At 31.2% G+C, this 17,799-nt stretch overlaps 3 protein-coding genes across 4 annotated transcripts; 2 read left to right on the top strand and 1 right to left on the bottom strand.

Annotated features, from left to right (window-relative positions):
• Nucleotides 1-2,425: 2,425 nt before the first annotated feature.
• On the bottom strand, nt 2,426-6,000 carry LOC130673382 (protein 5NUC-like). Of its 2 annotated transcripts, none has more exons than XM_057478370.1 (8): nt 5,112-5,263; nt 4,848-5,007; nt 4,521-4,770; nt 3,630-4,400; nt 3,442-3,546; nt 3,209-3,376; nt 2,915-3,110; nt 2,426-2,829 (listed from the first exon to the last, which is right to left on the bottom strand). In XM_057478370.1, exons 2-8 carry the CDS (start codon nt 4,997-4,999, stop codon nt 2,579-2,581), a joined length of 1,893 nt encoding a protein of 630 aa, XP_057334353.1. In that variant the 5' UTR covers nt 5,000-5,007; nt 5,112-5,263; the 3' UTR covers nt 2,426-2,578. The 2 variants fall into 2 exon arrangements, with proteins under 2 accessions (XP_057334353.1, XP_057334352.1); XM_057478369.1 differs by lacking the exon at nt 5,112-5,263 and adding an exon at nt 5,730-6,000 and having other exon boundaries at nt 2,427-2,829.
• Nucleotides 6,001-8,847: 2,847 nt separating this feature from the next.
• LOC130673383 (metalloproteinase inhibitor 3-like) lies at nt 8,848-9,736 on the top strand. The gene is made up of 4 exons (XM_057478371.1): nt 8,848-9,001; nt 9,075-9,186; nt 9,251-9,336; nt 9,423-9,736. The coding sequence occupies exons 2-4, from the start codon at nt 9,075-9,077 to the stop codon at nt 9,654-9,656; spliced, it is 432 nt and encodes a 143-aa protein (XP_057334354.1). The 5' UTR covers nt 8,848-9,001; the 3' UTR covers nt 9,657-9,736.
• Nucleotides 9,737-13,201: 3,465 nt separating this feature from the next.
• On the top strand, nt 13,202-15,070 carry LOC130673534 (metalloproteinase inhibitor 3-like). The gene is made up of 4 exons (XM_057478566.1): nt 13,202-13,351; nt 13,416-13,527; nt 13,602-13,687; nt 14,673-15,070. Exons 2-4 carry the CDS (start codon nt 13,416-13,418, stop codon nt 14,904-14,906), a joined length of 432 nt encoding a protein of 143 aa, XP_057334549.1. The 5' UTR covers nt 13,202-13,351; the 3' UTR covers nt 14,907-15,070.
• Nucleotides 15,071-17,799: the final 2,729 nt, after the last annotated feature.

Below are 17,799 nucleotides of genomic sequence, written 5' to 3'. Positions count from 1 at the left end.
GGCCTGATCCCCTGGATCATATAAAATAAAATAAATTGGCAACTTGCCAGATCCCCTGGATCTATTATTTTAAAACGTTTCCACAGGAAACTTAATTTTTCTCACACCCACACACACACGTTTTAATACTTGAGTCCCCAGGACTTTATTCACACTCACACACACGTTTACAATTATAATTTTCCCGATTACTTCTCACACACTTTTATTAATCTCAATTTTATTTAATTGTCCACTGGACTAAATTTATATACGAAATTTCCAATTTATAATTTTACTGACTCTACGATCTTATTTCTTTTACGTTTTATTAACGACACTTTTATCGACACGACAATTTTATATTTTCAGTTTTTCAGACATCAGTTTTTAAGTAAAGAATTTTGTGACGCTGAAAAACTGACGCCAACGACTGACGCTATATCTCTCTAATTCAATTACCACTAGTCTTCACGTTAATACCCAAATTTCATATCAAGAACTGACTTCCATTTATTAATTTTACTTTATTATAGTTTTATCGTCATCACTATTTTCACTGCACTTTTAATTTTCCCTTAATTTTCAGTTTTGTAAATTTTGTATTATTATATTTTCTTATTAATTAAATTGATTAATTTACTGTATACACTTTCTTAATGACTAGATTAATTATTTATAATTTCTGGCGCTCCTGCCGAGAAATTAAACTTTTAATTTATGATTAATGTTTAAGAAATTCTGGCCTTCTTGCCGAGAATTTATCAGACGGACCGCGTGTAATTTTGTATTGAATTCTGGCCTTCTTGCCGAGAATTCGTAATTTAATTTAATCAGATCGGAAATGGCGACTGCCCACGAATTATTTAATTTTTAATTAATTAATTAATTAATAAATTGTGGCAACCGGCCGACAATTTATTTACCTCTGTATAATTTTCCTTTATCCAATTGATCGTGGCGTCCTTTACTTCTTCAGCCCTCCTGCCGATTTCCGTTGACCACGTTCTTTCCTCCAACTTCTCTTGCTGTTCACGTGTGGTCACTCGTCCGGCGACTGTGTCCGTCTTCCCTTCGGGCACTCGCTTATCAAATTTAAGTTCGCGATCATTCGGCCCTTATCGGAAAATCCACCACTCCAACTTATTTCCTTATTGGGTCTTGGGGACGAGCCCCTTAAATTAGCGCGCCCGGCGACAAGTCGATAAATTAGTAACGCATATGGGGTACTATGGGTAATTAATCAACCGCGGGAAATCAGGTTGATTTAAAGTTGTAAATTTAAAATTTTACCCCGTTACAATTTGATAATTTTTAAATACATAGATTATATTATCGGACAACATTTGAGCTAAACACCGAACGCTGTAAAAAAAATCGGTCTATCGGTTGACCCTGCGGGCCAGCCCTAAAACTTCCTGCTATTTTCGAGCTCCTTGAAGTCGAAAATATTGTCGGGAATACGTTTTCGAAAAAAAAAAAACGTTTTATACCATTTTTTTCTCCAACGATATCTCTCGAACGAATTGACCAATTGAGACGGTTAAGATGGCAATCGACGCGTTTTATTGAGTTCTAAAGCTGATCAGATTTCGAAATTGATTTATCTAGTCGTTTTTGAGATACTTCAAAAAAACGAAAAAAAAATTTTTTTTCAATTTTTTCGACAACGGTTTCTCTTGAACGAATCAACCGATTTTGATGGTTGAGGTGGCATTCGACGCGGCTTATAAAGTTTTGGAGCCCAGTTGATTTTGGAATTAATTCATCGAGCGGATTACAAGTTATCCAAAAAAAACATTTTTGAAACAATTTTATTTTTGGAATATCTCTGAACGAGCCCTACCGATCAAGTTCAATTTTTCACAGCTTTTAGATATTGACAAGTCGCGATGGATGCCGCCTTGGCGATCAAAATCGGTTCATCCGTTCAAAAGTTACAGATATTTACATATGTACATACGTACATACATACACTCGGACATCATCTTGAAATTAGTCAGAATAGCTTCCTAGAACCTCAAAATGTCGAGATCTCTTAGAAATTCGATTTTCGAAAATCGAACCGAAACCAATAACTTCCTGAATTTTTGAAAATTTCAAATTTTCTTAGCGGGAAATTAAAAAAAAAATCATACCGTGTTTACAGTACACCACTTGATATTTAACACCAAGAAAATTTCACACCGTCAATTTACACTGAACCCTCTGTTTAAAGTACTCGGAGACCATTATTACACAAAAAATTTTTTACAGTTTTTTAGAGACCTAAAGGATACTCTGGCGTGACTGCAGCCACCTATAGGGATTTTATGATTACTTTTAAGCGCCACATTTGAAACTAAATTTATTATTAGAACCGCATACAAGTCAAATATATGAAAATTTGAAAACTGAGTAATTTTTTAGTATTAAAATCATATTAAATAAAGGAAGTATTTTAATCATTGCCCTAATTAAAAACTCCGATTGAAACTCCTCCTCTTCCTTCTTCTCTGATTCTAATTAAAGTTCTTAATCAAAGGTAATTAGCAACAAAAAAAGTAGGTTATTGTGGTTGGTTTAAATAAACTTTTTATTAAAATTTTTAACCAAATATTCAATTTCTTTCATTGGTAATTTCGACTTGTTCCTCTGAGCTACTTTGATTGGATGCATTTTCAATAAATTTTGGTAGCTGTTTATCTGTTTCAGTACAGCTTAATAAATTGGAATATATGTACCCCGAGCAAGAGGGCGGATATGCCGAATTCTTTGAAGGTAAAATATAGTGAATTCTATCGCCTAATTCGGGGTGTACTGGACTTCGGGCATTTATGTACCAACGTACCGCATCTTTAACTTCACCATCTATAAAAGTATAAAAATCAAATAAAATTCGATCAATTACTGTCACATTGTTCCGTACAAATTGTTAAGAACCTCTCATACTCACCTAGTGTGGTATTAACTTTGCTTCTCCGATGACTTAAATTGAATCTTCCTACGGCAAGATTTTCATCCATAAGTACTTTATAAATTTTATCATCAATAAGTTTTTCGTAGTGTGGAAATACACACTCTGCGCAACGGACAAAGAACAAATCGGGAATTACTCTTGACCCAACAGGTTTACTCAGGTCATATGTTACCTGAAAAAGATTAATAGATTTTTAAAGTTTTAGACAATAAAATTTACTGTAAATGTCTATAAATAAATACTATGTATTTTATAATAAACAATATTTACTCTAATTCCTGAGACTTGTAAAAATCCGCCCCAAAATTCAGAAATTTTGTAGTTTTCCATTTGACGCAAGCTGTATTCGAATTGGTCACGAAGATCTTTACCAGTTAACTCCATTTTGTAAATTTTATTATTATGAGTTATTGAAAGATCAATGTTTTCTTGAACGATCTATAAATAGAAAAGATTATAATAATTTCGTTATTTGATTTATTTATAATAATTATTATAGTTACCGGATTTCTTCTAACGTTGCTCATACCATCTGCAAGTAATCCGCTATTTATCAGAGCTATTGCAGCATCTGTCCAGCCTTTATTACTCTCAGTTTTGTTTAGATTCTAATTTCAAACAAATAATCATTATGAATTTAAATAATTAAAATTTTTTTAACATAAATAACGATATTTTGTTAAATTCATACGTATTCAATAAGAGCATCAGCAACAACATCTCCGAGAGTGCATTCTCTCCTTCTGCAAGCGTACATGTAACCTTCCAAAGGAACTCTTGTGTACCCAACGACGGTCAAATTAATCGGATCTGCTGGGAATTTATCAAACTCTTCCAAAAGAATTGGATCTTTTTTTATTTTGTCATCCAGCAAAATAGGTTTTCCCTCAAAACTTTTAATTTCACCCTGGTCATCAAAAACAACCGACAAGTTTCCTAGATATTTTGTGTAAGCGTAAGCCTGGACTATATAAACGCTACGATTTTTCCCATTTTCCATTTTATTAATTACTGTCGGATAAGGACCTTCCACTATCTGCGAAAGAATTTGGGTGCCAACTGGTGCATCGCTAGACAATAATGAGTGTGAGTGACCGCTTACTATTAAATCTATGTCGTCAACAACTTCGGCAACGTGTTGGTCAAATTTGTAACCCGAGTGACTTAAACCGATTATTATTCTAACTCCTTGTTTCTTAAACTTTGAAACTTCATTTTTTATAGGTTCTATTTCGGGCAAATATTCGATGTGCCCTAACTTTCTAGCTCCGGGATATGTGTATCCAACTATTCCAACTTGGTGGCCATCTACATCTAGAATAATACTTTTGTGTAAATTTGGCCGGTTAACCGATGGTTCGTTGGTTAAATCCAAATTGCAAGTCACTACCGGAAATGACAAATTATCTATGTAAGATATTAACTTTTCAATTCCTTTATTGAATTCGTGGTTTCCTAATGTCTAAATAAACAAAACAAAAAAAAAAACATTAAAATAATGCTGTAGAAGCCTTTGTCTGGCGCTACTAACACTAGGCTTCAATCTTATATTTTTTTCATATAGTAATGTTTAAATACTTACTGTAGCATTTGGTTCAAGTGCATTGAATAGTCGGTAAGATATTTTATCCGTGTACTTATCGAATAGTTTTGAACCGTCAAAAATATCACCAGCATCGAGATAGAGTATCGGTATGTTTAATGCTTTACTTCTTTCTCTTTCTTGTTTTACAAGAGTAGAAATTCGTGGAAATCCTCCATAACATGTTCCATCACCGCCTATATGTCCTTTGCAGGGTAATGCTGCTTCTCCGCCTGATGTTTCCTCAAATCTTCAAACATATATGTATAATGTATAAAAAAAATAGCGATCGAGAATAGACACTAAAATTGTTTAAAAAACATTTACCTCCCATGAATATCATTAGTGTGAACAATATTTAGTCTCCATTCTTTATTTTTAGTATTTTTGTCATCTGATTCACTTACAGGTAATGAAAAAATTACACCAAGTATACTAATAACAATAATCATTAAAAATGTATATTTTGAATAATCCATGGTTTATTCTGGAATATTATTAAAGTGTCTTTAAAATTCAACACAAAAATTCGATTAGATTACGTGGAATATATATAATTCGCTTTCTATATATACTCTGATTAGAAAGTACCCTGCTTAAAAAAAATGGAAGATGCTCATTGCTGTATACATAATGTTTATACTTGATCATAGTATACTTTCTCAAAGCACTCATTCATTCTCGTAGCCTCCTTCTGGGGAATCAACGCCATCAGTAATTCAGATTATTGTATTTTTTACGAATTCAAGTTTATTCCTGTGACTGCAACAGGAATAGATCTGTGACTGCAACAGGGCTGATCTTGTGAATTCTACGGGCTTTCCTGTTGCAGCTACAAGGCAAGCCTTGTAGCTGTTACAGGGCGATGCCCTGTTGTAGCAACAGTTCTATTTTTTCCGTGCAGAAAGAAAGGAATTTTTTGACACAAATATTTTTTACTCCCCTGCAGATAATTTTCAACCCAAAAATTTTGGCATTATAAATTGAAAACAAATATTTTCTTGGGGCTAGAAAAAATTTTTGGAGGGGAACAAAAATGTCTTGCTTCAAGAAATATTTAATTGCGGCCTTGATTTCGAAATGAATTTATATAAATTTCAAATTTGTGGTTTAAAACTGTTAAATATAATTAAAAATTTACAAAATCTGTTCAAACGCTACTTTGTAATCAAGATACGACGGTTAATTATATTAAATAAATTAACTTACCTTTCTCTGAGCTGAAAAAAGCTTACACCACAACAAATCAATTGTTTTTAACTAAAAATTATTGAGAACCAATCACCATTCAAGACGTTTCGACCAGAAAAAAAATTAAATTGAACAATAGTAAATATCTCATTATCAATTTAATTACAAGTATTGATAATTTTTTAACTACAAATATTTCGTTCGTTTCTTATCAGAATTTTTTAAGTATTTTATCTAATTTTATCTTATTTCTTAATTGACACGATTTTTTTTTCACTATAGCTGTTATTTTTCTATATTCAATTGAGAACAACATTTTATTGAAATTGTGTAAATTTATTTTTTGATTGACTTGTTTTTGTGTTAATTGACGATACATTGGACTAGAAAAAAGAAAAAAATAATAATCCCAGGATTGTACTAAAAGTTTAGTCTAAAGTAAGTTTTTGTTACGTCTAACATGCAATTAAAGTAGAGCTGTACAATTTAGCCGGTTAAAGAAGTTACACTGGCTAATTAGCTGGCTGACTGCTTGGCTTAGCCGGTTAACCGAAATTAGCTAGGCTAATTAGCTAAAGGTTAAACCGGCTAATCGGCTAATTTTATATTTTATGAAATATCTATGTTTTCAAGTATTGATAGGCATAATTCGACTGAAAATGAATTAATTACGTAGTATTTAATATTAATAACAACGATTTGCATTTATGAAAGTTTTTTAATCTAGTTTTTCTATCATATCTCTATTTTGGTATAAAAAAATTAGTACATTAGCAGTTCCTGGTGACATACAGCTTCTTTTGGCAGAAATTCTCTGCAGATTTCCAGACAACCCGCGTACAGGATCAAAAAGATAATTTAAATCTCTACCCCTTTGATTTTTACTCAAATCAGGTTCATTTACTATAATTCTCTGATTACAGTAAATGAACCCGATTTGAGTAAAAATCAGGGGGAGAGAGATTTAAATTATCTTTTTGATCCTGTACGCGGGTTGTCTGGAAATCTGCAGAGAATGGCAAGTCTTGAATGCCAAAGTGCTATTAAGAAAGAAATGATGAGATTTGACCGAGAGCCTACAATTCCAAAGGCAGACAATCTACTACTTTGGTGGAATTCCAAGCGGAACAAATTTCCGATCCTGGCAAATTTTGCCAGAAAATTTTTAGGCATTCCTCCTTCCAGTACACTTTCCGAGCGGGTTATTTCAACGGCAGGCAATATAATTTCCGCCAGAAGAAGCTGTCTGTCACCAGAAACTTCTAGTGTACAAATTTTTTATACCAAAATAGAGATATGATAAAAAAACTATATTAAAAAACTTTTATAAATATATTTCACATATGTGAATTGTTGTTATTAATTTTAAATACTACGTAATAAATTCATTTTCAGTCGAATTATGCCTATCAATACTTGAAAACATAGATATTTCATAAAATATAAAATTAGCCGATTAGCCGGTTTAACCTTTAGCTAATTAGCCTGGTTAATTTCGGTTAACCGGCTAAGCCGAGCAGCCAGCCAGCTAGTTAGCCAGGTTAACTTCTTTAACCGGCTTGACCGGCTAAATTGTACAGCCCTAAATTAAAGACAATTATCATGCACAGTCTCTTATTTTGAGTCAAGACACTTAAGTCCTTTACTCGGGCTACGGAGACCTCGTTGTTGCGGTAACGATTATGAAGAATTATTTTAAAATAAATAACAAAACTTGAGAACTTACAGTTGCTTATATGAATTTTATTCAGCTTCTGTTGTACAATTAAGTTGTTGTTGGTTGGAAGATCGTTCAATTATTGCAAATTGTATGATGAGCAAGGCAGAGATTCCATGTTCAATTTCTATTTGATTAGTACTTCTAGGCTGACTGCGTGGATTAATAATATTTGGATTGTTGAGAGGTTCACAGAGTAACTTTTTTTAAAAGAGACGAGCGAAGATGTTAAATCGCGACTGAGGCTTAGACTCGACTGGACCAAGTGGACTAGACAATTAGACCGAAAAACCGCGAGTTTATATAGTCCGAAACAGAGGGAAAATGTCATAAATCATGGACCGAGTCCTTGCTCTTGTACAAAAATACAAATGCAAGCTATACTGGCGTCTAGTTTTTATGGGTTTACTGGTGACTTCTGACTACTTCTCTTGCGGTTCTATGCCGCACGTGTGGTAGCCGAGGTTAAATAAAGGTTAATCAAGATGAGAGAAAAATAATGAATATCTAAATTATATCTTCTGATTATTCAGTATTCGGTTAGTTCATTTTATATAAAATATTTCTATTGCGGATGCAAGTTATCCGAAGGGTTCAGCATTCCCTTGGAAGGGTAAGAAGTTATGCAATTGTAGCGTAAGAAGGTTCTGGAAGCGGTCACCTTGGTTGGTCAAATAAATAAATAGCTTCTCCTTGCCGGTACAACGACACGCGTCATCTTGACTTGACCACCAAGTCGACGGATAGAAGGGTGACATCTAAGGGGTACCGCTCAGCACCAGAGGTAGTAGAGAATTAGTTCGGACCTCTACAAAGAGTACATAAAATGGTGAATTCCGAGAAGTAATATCGCGCTCATTGTCGTTAGAAAAGAGTTCTAAGGCGTTAGTGCGGCTACCGGTCACGATTGTAAGCAAATAAGAAAAAGGAATCGTCACTGTCACTAAAAGCTATTACCGAATATTTGTCAATTTCGTATGTATTAAAGCAATATTTAATAAATTTCCTAAAAGTATCAGCTCAATGATATTTTTATTATGTATTCACATTGTTAAAGACTTATTTTGAATCACATCTTGGTTTTGTCTTTATATTTATTAGGTCATAATAATTATATAATTATTGCAATAGCAGTCGATGCCGTAGTCTGAAGCACACCACAAAATATCTATTCAGCAAATATATATAATTACATTATTCATCTACGTCATATATTGCTTAAGTGCTCACTACATGCATATGACTTCCTCATTGATGAGATTCTGATCACAAATATTCTGGGAAAAATATCATTTTTATTATATTCGAATAATCATACTTTATGTAACATTTACAAATGTACATATATATATGTAAATATGTATACTTAACATTGACCTCAAGTCTTCCCACATCTCCCGATTAGAATTTATTTAAAAACAACAAAATAGAAGATATCATGAATATAAATGAATGGAGACAGTATATAAAGACGTTATTTCAAATAGTGATCATTACTCGAAGTTAATCTATACTGACTTCATAAAATATTTTTATAAGAAATTATCTGTTGAGGATTTTTAAATCATTGAAAGTACGGACCATAATAATTAATAATATATTATAATATAAATTCCAAATTATATATATATTTTTATAATTTTTAGATGAAAAGATTCTTGATACTATTTTTTTTGAGTTCATTAACAATTGATTACACAAATGGGTGCAGTTGTGCTGGCTTTCCACTTCAAACTTTGTTTTGCAATTCTGACTTTGGTATTAATAATATATATATGTAAATATTCAGATAATGAATTAAAAATTATAATTTCATTTTCAGTTGTTAAAATAAAAGTTACGGATACTGGAAAAACGCAAGAACCAATAAATAACATATACCACGTCGATATACTAGAAACTTACAGAGTAATTAACAGTTAAATTATATAGAAAATAGTTATCTTAAGAATGCTTATTTTTGAGTAGATGTTTTATGGTGAATATTTTTTCAGGCAAATCCTGAAGCAGTAGAAGCACTCAATCTTAAATACTTACTTACTCATCCAGACGAAGGCATGTGTGGTCTTCCACTTAAACGTGACCAAGTTGCTGTTGTTGGAGGGAAAATAATTGATGGCAAGCCAGAAATTAGTTTCTGTAATCTGCATATACAAAATCCTCAAAAAATTGAAGCTGAGTCTGTTAATCTTCGTGAAAATTTTTCTAAAAATTGTGCTACAGCATAAGCTAATCAAATCTTCTATTGTACAAAAAAAAAATTTTATACTACAAGATTTGTTTGAAACAAAAATTTAATAAAATTGAAGATGTTTTTTATTTGCACTCTACATCGTAGGATCTATTAGTTTATAGAAATTTTTTGAACAACAAAGTGATAAGATATGAGCTAATTTTTTACGAGTTTATTTATCATGTTTATTATATTACATTTTTTTATTTAAGTCGAAACTGTATAAGAATTATCAGATAAGTCACAATCGTACCAAACATCTGAAAATTTTAATACATTAAATATGTCAGAGAGTCTTAATTTCACACCCTAGGCATAAAATCTCAGGGAAAAACAATTTAGATCTATTGTAGGTATATGCCGAGTTGATTTTTCTAAATTAGATCTCCGATACTTCAAGCAGATCTATGGAAATCAAGGTAATTTTCATAGTTACCAGGGATTTTTCTTTCAAGAGATCTACAAAGATTTGTGGAAATTAAATCACGGAAATTATGACTTTTCGTTCTGCGTAGATCTCCGTAAGTCTAAGGATATCTCTCATTATCATTTTGTGAAACCTTGGAAGACCTGCTGAGATCGATCGAATTCGTTTGAGATCACCATAGATCTAAAATTATTGAGGATCTACCGAAACCATCAGAGATCCTATTCCAAATTTCAGATCTACGTAGATCTAAATTATTTTTTCTCAGGATATACTATTGACCTACCGACTGTAGAAGAGAACCATCTAATGATACGATACCAGAAGCGCTGAATTCTATTTTCTGGTGAAGAAGGTCACGTGAAAATCTTACTAGCTGTGGTTAAAAAGAAAAAAAAAGATCGCAATTGAATTAACGAAAGAAATTAATTAAAAAAAAATTCATCTTACATTTTTTTGAATTTTTCTATCCATGGTACATCGATCCAATAGTAAATGGATAGTATGCGCTGTTCTTTCACTCTAATAAAAAGAAAATAATTAATTTACCGACAATTCAAATAACGTATTTATAAAAATGTAATTTATCACTTGTTCAATAGTTTTCGTTACATTTGCCGTCATTACTATGAATCCAAAAATCATGATCAAAAACCAAGTACCAACACTTAAATAATTTACTATAATTTCATCTTTAAATTCCGCAAAAAATGACAAAGTAATGAAGTACAAGAAAAAAACACTCGAAGTTCCAAAATAAATGATCGTCATCAGTATGGGGAATCCATAAAAATTTGAAACCTCACTGCAAATTTCACACAATTTCTTATGAACCCCCGCCATATTATCAATATCACATTCAATCGGTCCCCGCAGAGGTAGTTTTGTAACAAATAGCGTTTGTAATTCAATGTCATTGTTTACATTTCCCAGTTTCAAAATGATTAACTGAATAGTTTCAAATTTTTTGATAATAATATCTAGCAGCAATGAGTACTGCATCAATACCCAGCTATTAATCAAACCAGGAATAAATCTTATTGGTACTAATATCGGTTGATAAGCATAAACAACCATTATTGTCAAACAACATGTCATAAAAACATTACTAAATATTATTAAATAAATAATGTAATTATTTTCAAAATCATAAAATTTACATTTACGTAACATTATATCCGCACTTATTAATTTTTTAACAATATTTATAATTATTTTCTGACGTATAACGTAAATAATCCATATTAAACTTGTAGTTATTGTTCCTAAAATATGTAGATTTTTTCCAACTGTTGTAGTTATAATCGATTTGAGATTTCTTTCAGGTATCAGTTCATTAAATGACCAAACAACATATGAAAAAAATAATAAAATTAACGATATGTTATACAGCGTTCCGTAAGTAGAAGTCTGGATTGTAAAATCATTATTTTCAGTACGTAGTAAGAATCCACTAGCTGCCCATGGTGACAATCCGACAACTTTAAAAATATTGTATTGAATTAACATTACAATACGATGGTATACTGAGTTGTCATTATGATTAAATTTCATATTATGATTAGTAAAAAAAATTTGTTTCAATTTATTGTTATCCATTATATGAAAAAAATTTTGAATTGTGAAGTTATATCGTTATTCCTTAACAATTTACATTACAATAATAAGTATAATTTTAATGAAATCGATTGCTGTACATACATTTTTTTTTATTTCAATTACATTAATATTGATTATTTGTTGTTTTCGTATTTAATGTCTATGGAGATGATTTATGCCAAGTATAATTTATTAAACAAGTAAATGGGTTGTCAGTTCGATAATTAAAGTGCTTGATAAATAATTAAGTGTTTAAGATCAACTTTGAAGAAAAACATATTACCCGGAAAAAAGCATCTTTTGGCCAAATTTCTCAGACTGATAGTTCTTGTGATATTCAGTTTTGAATATTCTATGATACAGACAATAAATTTTCGTACTCATTCTATAATTATTCACGTTTTAATTATAAATGAAAAAATAACTATTTATAATGATAATATTTACTGATCACTTTATCTTTGTATTACTTGTCGTTTCTCAAGTTATGTAGTTCATTTTTTTTCGGGTATTAACAAATACTTATGAATTTTGTTTATATTAAAGCATTATCTTATAAATTCTGTAAAAGTATCAGCCTAATGATATTTTTAATATGTATTCACATTATTAATGGCTTATTTGGAATCACGTCTGGGTTTTTCTTTATATTTATTACGTCATAGTAAGATATAATAATTTCAATAACAGTCAATTTCTTAGTCTGAAGTCTGAAGCACACCACAAAATATCTATTCAGCAAATATTTATCTATATATAATTACATTATTTAATTTATGTAATATATTACTAAAGTGTTTATTACACTGTAAAAAAATAGTCCTTAGAGCTATTTTAATAGAGCTTATGAAAGACTGTTACTGAGCTTTAAAGTTGAGAAAAATTGAATTATTGAGAAAAAAATCATATATAATCTAATATTATTCTGAAGGATTATAATTATAATTAATTTCTGTTGTATTGTAAATTTTGTTTTGTGATTAATTCGAAATATTGTTGAATTCAAAAATTTTTAATGAATAATAAAGTATATTGAGTTAATTGATTGATAAGTTGAACTAATAATTTTTTTTCTGTTATTAATCCATTAATTATTTTTTTTCTTCTATTCGGCCCTCTGTAACTTTGTTTCTGTTGAGTTTAAAAGAAAAATGGACATAAACAATTTTGTAAAAATTAAATTTTCTATAAGATAGTCCAAAGCAAAGTTGAAAAAAAAATTTTCTTTGTGTAGTTATTTTAAAAATTAAAAACATTTTGTACAATGTTATTTAAATGGGAAAGGAGACCCCCCTTTGCGCTAGCTCAATTTTTGAGATATTAGGCTCAAACTTTAGGAGAATTTTTTTTTTATATTGAAGAAACTTTTAAGATACCTTTAATCGAAAAAAAAAAATAAAAACTTATTTTGACACAGTCTAATGTATATATAATATATATATATTTATCTATTTAACATTGACCTCATGTCTTCCCACATTTTATGATTCGAATATATTTAAAAAAGGAAAAAAAATAAAAATTATCATGAATATGAATGAACGGAGACAACATATATAAAGATGTTATTTCCAATAGTGATCATTATTCGAAGTGAATCTATACTGACTTCATAAAATCATTATATAAGAAATTATCTGTTGCAGATTTTTAAATCATTGAAAGTAAGAAAAATAATGATATATTAAAGTACAATTTTCAAATAATATATATTTTTATAATGTTTAGATGAAACGATTCTTGATATTATTTATTTTGGGTTCATTGACAATCGATTACACAAATGGGTGCAGATGTGCTTTCACTCCACTTCAAAATTCGTTTTGCAGTTCTGACTTTGGTATTTATAATATAATTATGTATGTATTCAGATAAATATTTTCAATAAATTAAAAATTATAATTTTATTTTCAGTCATTAAAATAAAAGTTACGGATACTGGAAAAACGCAAGAACCGATAAGTACCATATACCACGTTGATATACTAGAAACTTACAGAGTAATTGATAATTAAATTATGTAGAATATAGTTATCTTAAGGGGGGGGGTAGGGTTTTAAAATTGTTTAAAAAATATTTTTTTTTAAATTTTTTTTCTGAATGAACAATATGTCAAGAATATTGAGTACAAATTTTAAATCAATCCGAGTAAAACTAACGGAGTTACAGCGTTTCAAATGATCGGCTGGTATATCTGATTCTTATACCTGCCCGACCTGCCCCTACATACCCCTAGTAGAAATCAGCTGCAATTTTCTTTGTTCTTCCGAATCCCTTTCTCCGGCTGTGTGTCTTTCAAAGGATGTAAACTGATGACTCAATATAAGTATAAAAATTCATATTCTTTGATTGATAGTTTATTTCAAATTTTCACGAATAAAAAACTTTAAGTGGATTTTCCCGAAAACGTTATTTTTAAAGTCCGTGAACATCATAACTCAAAATGTACTGAACCGATTCCTTTGAAGATTTGAACATTACTTCTTCACATAAATCAACAGGTAACTACGAAGAGTTTTTTTTTGTTTTTCATTTTTTTCTATTTTTTAATAACAAATTAACCGCGATTTTTTGAGCTAAAATCGCGTTTTTCACTTCCAAGTGCTGCAAAAAATCGAAAAAAAAAAAAAAACTCTTCGTGGTTACCTCGAGAAATGCATCAACTTTAAAATGCATATCAATTTTTTTTTTTCCGATGATCCGGTAACGAGTTATGATGTTCACCGCAAAACGACTTTTTTTCGAGGCGCCTCCGGAGATTCAACGTCACCAGCTTATTAATTAATATTTTTCGTTGAAAATTTTTTCTGATATTCTTTAAAAGTTGTACAATGATATGTGATTAAGTTTAATAAAATTATATTACTCATCTCGCCGAGAAAAAATCACAAAAATATGCTTTTTTTTCGCCTTTAAAACCCTACCCCCCCCCCCCCCCCCCCCCCTTAAGAGATAACTAATGATTTATAGTGAATATTTTTTTAGGCAAATCCTAAAGCAGTAGAAGCACTCAAACTTAAATACTTACTTACTCATCCAGACGGAGGAATGTGTGGTCTGCCACTTGAACGTGACCAAGTTGCTGTTGTTGGAGGGAAAATAATTGATGGCAAGCCAGAAATTAGTATCTGTAATCTGCACATAGAAAATCCTCAAAAAATTGAAGCTGAGTCTGTTAATCTTCGTGAAAATTTTTCTAAAAATTGTGCTACAGCGTAAGCTAATTACATTTTTTTTTGTACGAAAAATAAATTATAAACTCCAAGATTTGGTAGGAACAAAAATTTAATAAAATTGAAGATGTTTTTATTTGTACAAAACAACCTAGGATCTATCAGGTTAAAGAAATTTTTCGAACAATAAAGTGATAGACTATTAGCTAATTTTTTATGAGTTTATTTATTATGTTTATTATATTACATTTTTTTTTATCTAAGTCGAAACTGTATTAGAATTATAAGATAAGTCACAATCGTACCAAACATCTGAAAATTTTAATACATTAAGTATATCAGCGAGTCTCAATTTTACACCCTTGGCATAAAATCACAGGTAAAAACAATTTAGATCTACTGTACATTTATGGAGAGTTGATTTTTTCCAAATTAGATCTACACGGAGAGAAAAATATCGCCAGATTAAGTATACGTATCGCTATTCTGGCTATACGCTGTATAGTCATCTTACTTAACGATACGCCGTATAGCCAATTCAGCTATACAGAGTATCCTCACAGTGGATAGTCAAAATGACGATCCGTATCCTTATTTTAGGCATTTTATGAATCGCTGAGATGACTATTGCGCAAACTCTGTATTTAGGCATCCGGCAACCGAGAACGACGATACGTATAGCCAATTTAGCTATACGGATCCTCACGCTGGCGATACAGATACCTATATCAACGAAACTACATATCGTTACAAAGGCTATTCGTCGTATTGTTAAATTAAATAAACGAATACTTAACCTATCCCAAATACGTATCTTTATTTTAACGATATTATAGATTATTAAATTAATATGAGAGTATTCCTAAATTAGGTATACGAATCGTTATTCTGACGATACGTCATTTGAGGATACATTGGATAGTCATTCTGGCGATATTTTTCTCTCCGTGTACGATACTTCAAGCAAGTCTACTGTTACGTTCGGGCTTTAATTAAATTTTAATAAAAATTTTTATAAATTTTGTTTTTGAAGTCTCGAATTATTTATTCGCCGCAGTGGGCGAATAAACGGTTCGACATTGCTTAGAATCATGAATAAATAATAAATTAATAAATCGTTACTTTGTTGGCGATATTATTTCTATTCACCGCCAATTATGTATCGGAAATCTCGTGCGATAAGAGAGTCGCCGTGGCTCGCGGAAAGTCTAAACAGATGACGATGCATGACACCGGGGCCACGACGATTCTCTCATAGGAACTCTGAGATGCAAAGTTAACACTTTGATAAATGTACTTAGTCGAAGAGCAGCAGAATCAGTTAGTGGATCGCGAGATCTCAAAAAGCACGAAACTCTGTACTAATTAATTGACTGATTCTCCTGTCTCCAGGTTCAGAGGAATAAAACCTATAATTTAACCTGAACATACATCTTAAAGGGGCGACCGCTTACTAGTTGTTCCACCCTTCCTTTATTTAGAGCGCTAATCAGCAGTTCGGGCTTCTTCACCACCTATCATATCACCCTTTATGCTTCGAGGCCGATGAAGCAGGAGGTCAGGATGTGCAGTACAGCTCGGTCGCGGGATTCGAGGTGTCATTGCGGACCTCACCGAAGGTCGTCCGAGAATTAAGTCTGAGGAAGTTCTTGTTGAGCTTTCGAGCTCATGTGTTGTTGAGTTTTCGAGCTCGTGTGTTTGATCGACCAATTGGAATTACTTTCCCTTACGGAGGAACCGGGCCTTCAAGGCTCGCCTTGTTCGCACTCAGAGGAGGCATTAAGGAATTATTCGGGCCGACTTATGAGGCTCATAATCTCCACCATGGTAAGTAAATAAATTTTTTGCATAAAATAAAAAAAGATCAACAATTTAAAAATATTCTGTCTGATAAATAGATAAGCCAGAATGTAACACTACGAAGGTCAAAGTACATCTCAGAATTACCAAGGCTTTTTTTTAAAGAGATCTACGAAAATTTGTGGAAATTCACGGAAGTAATGGGGATCTCCGCCGACTTCATTAGCCCTAATAAAAAAGATTGATTTCTATAACTGATCAAATTGCGTAGATCTAAATTATTTTTTCTCGGGATATACTATTGACCTACCGACTGTAGAAGAGAACCATCTAATGATACGATACCAGAAGCGCTGAATTCTATTTTCTGGTGAAGAAGGTCACGTGAAAATCTTACTAGCTGTGGTTAAAAAGAAAAAAAAAGACAGCAATTGAATTAACGAAAGAAATTAATCAAAAAAAATTCATCTTACATTTTTTTGAATTTTCCTATCCATGGTACATCGATCCAATAGTAAATGGACAGTATGCGCTGTTCTTTCACTCTAATAAAAAGAAAATAATTCATTTACCGACAATTCAAATAACGTAATTAGAAAAATGTAATTTATTACTTGTTCAATAGCTTTCGTAACATTTGCCGTCATTACTATGAATCCAAAAATCATTATCAAAAACCAAGTACCAAGACTTAAATAACTTACTATAATTTCATCTTTAAATTCCGCAAAAAATGACAAAATAATGAAGTACAAGAAAAAAACACTCGAAGTTCCAAAATAAATGATCGTCATCAGTATGGGGAATCCATCAAAATTTGAAACCTCACTGCAAATTTCACACAACTTCTTATAAACCCTCGCCATATTATCAATATCATATTCAATCGGTCCCCGCAGAGGTAGTTTTGTAACAAATAGCGTTTGTAATTCAATGTCAGTGTTTACATTTCCCAATTTCAAAATGATTAACTGAATAGTTTCAAATTTTTTGATAATAATATCTAGCAGCAATGAGTACTGCATCAATACCCAGCTATCAATCAAACCAGGAATAAATCTTATTGGTATGAATATCGGTTGATAAGCATAAACATCCATTATTATCAAACAACATGTCATAAAAAAATTACTAAATAA

The sequence above is a fragment of the Microplitis mediator genome, chromosome 8, assembly GCF_029852145.1.
Source record: "Microplitis mediator isolate UGA2020A chromosome 8, iyMicMedi2.1, whole genome shotgun sequence".
Lineage (NCBI taxonomy): Eukaryota > Metazoa > Arthropoda > Insecta > Hymenoptera > Braconidae > Microplitis > Microplitis mediator.
This window is presented reverse-complemented; position numbering and strand designations above follow the sequence as displayed.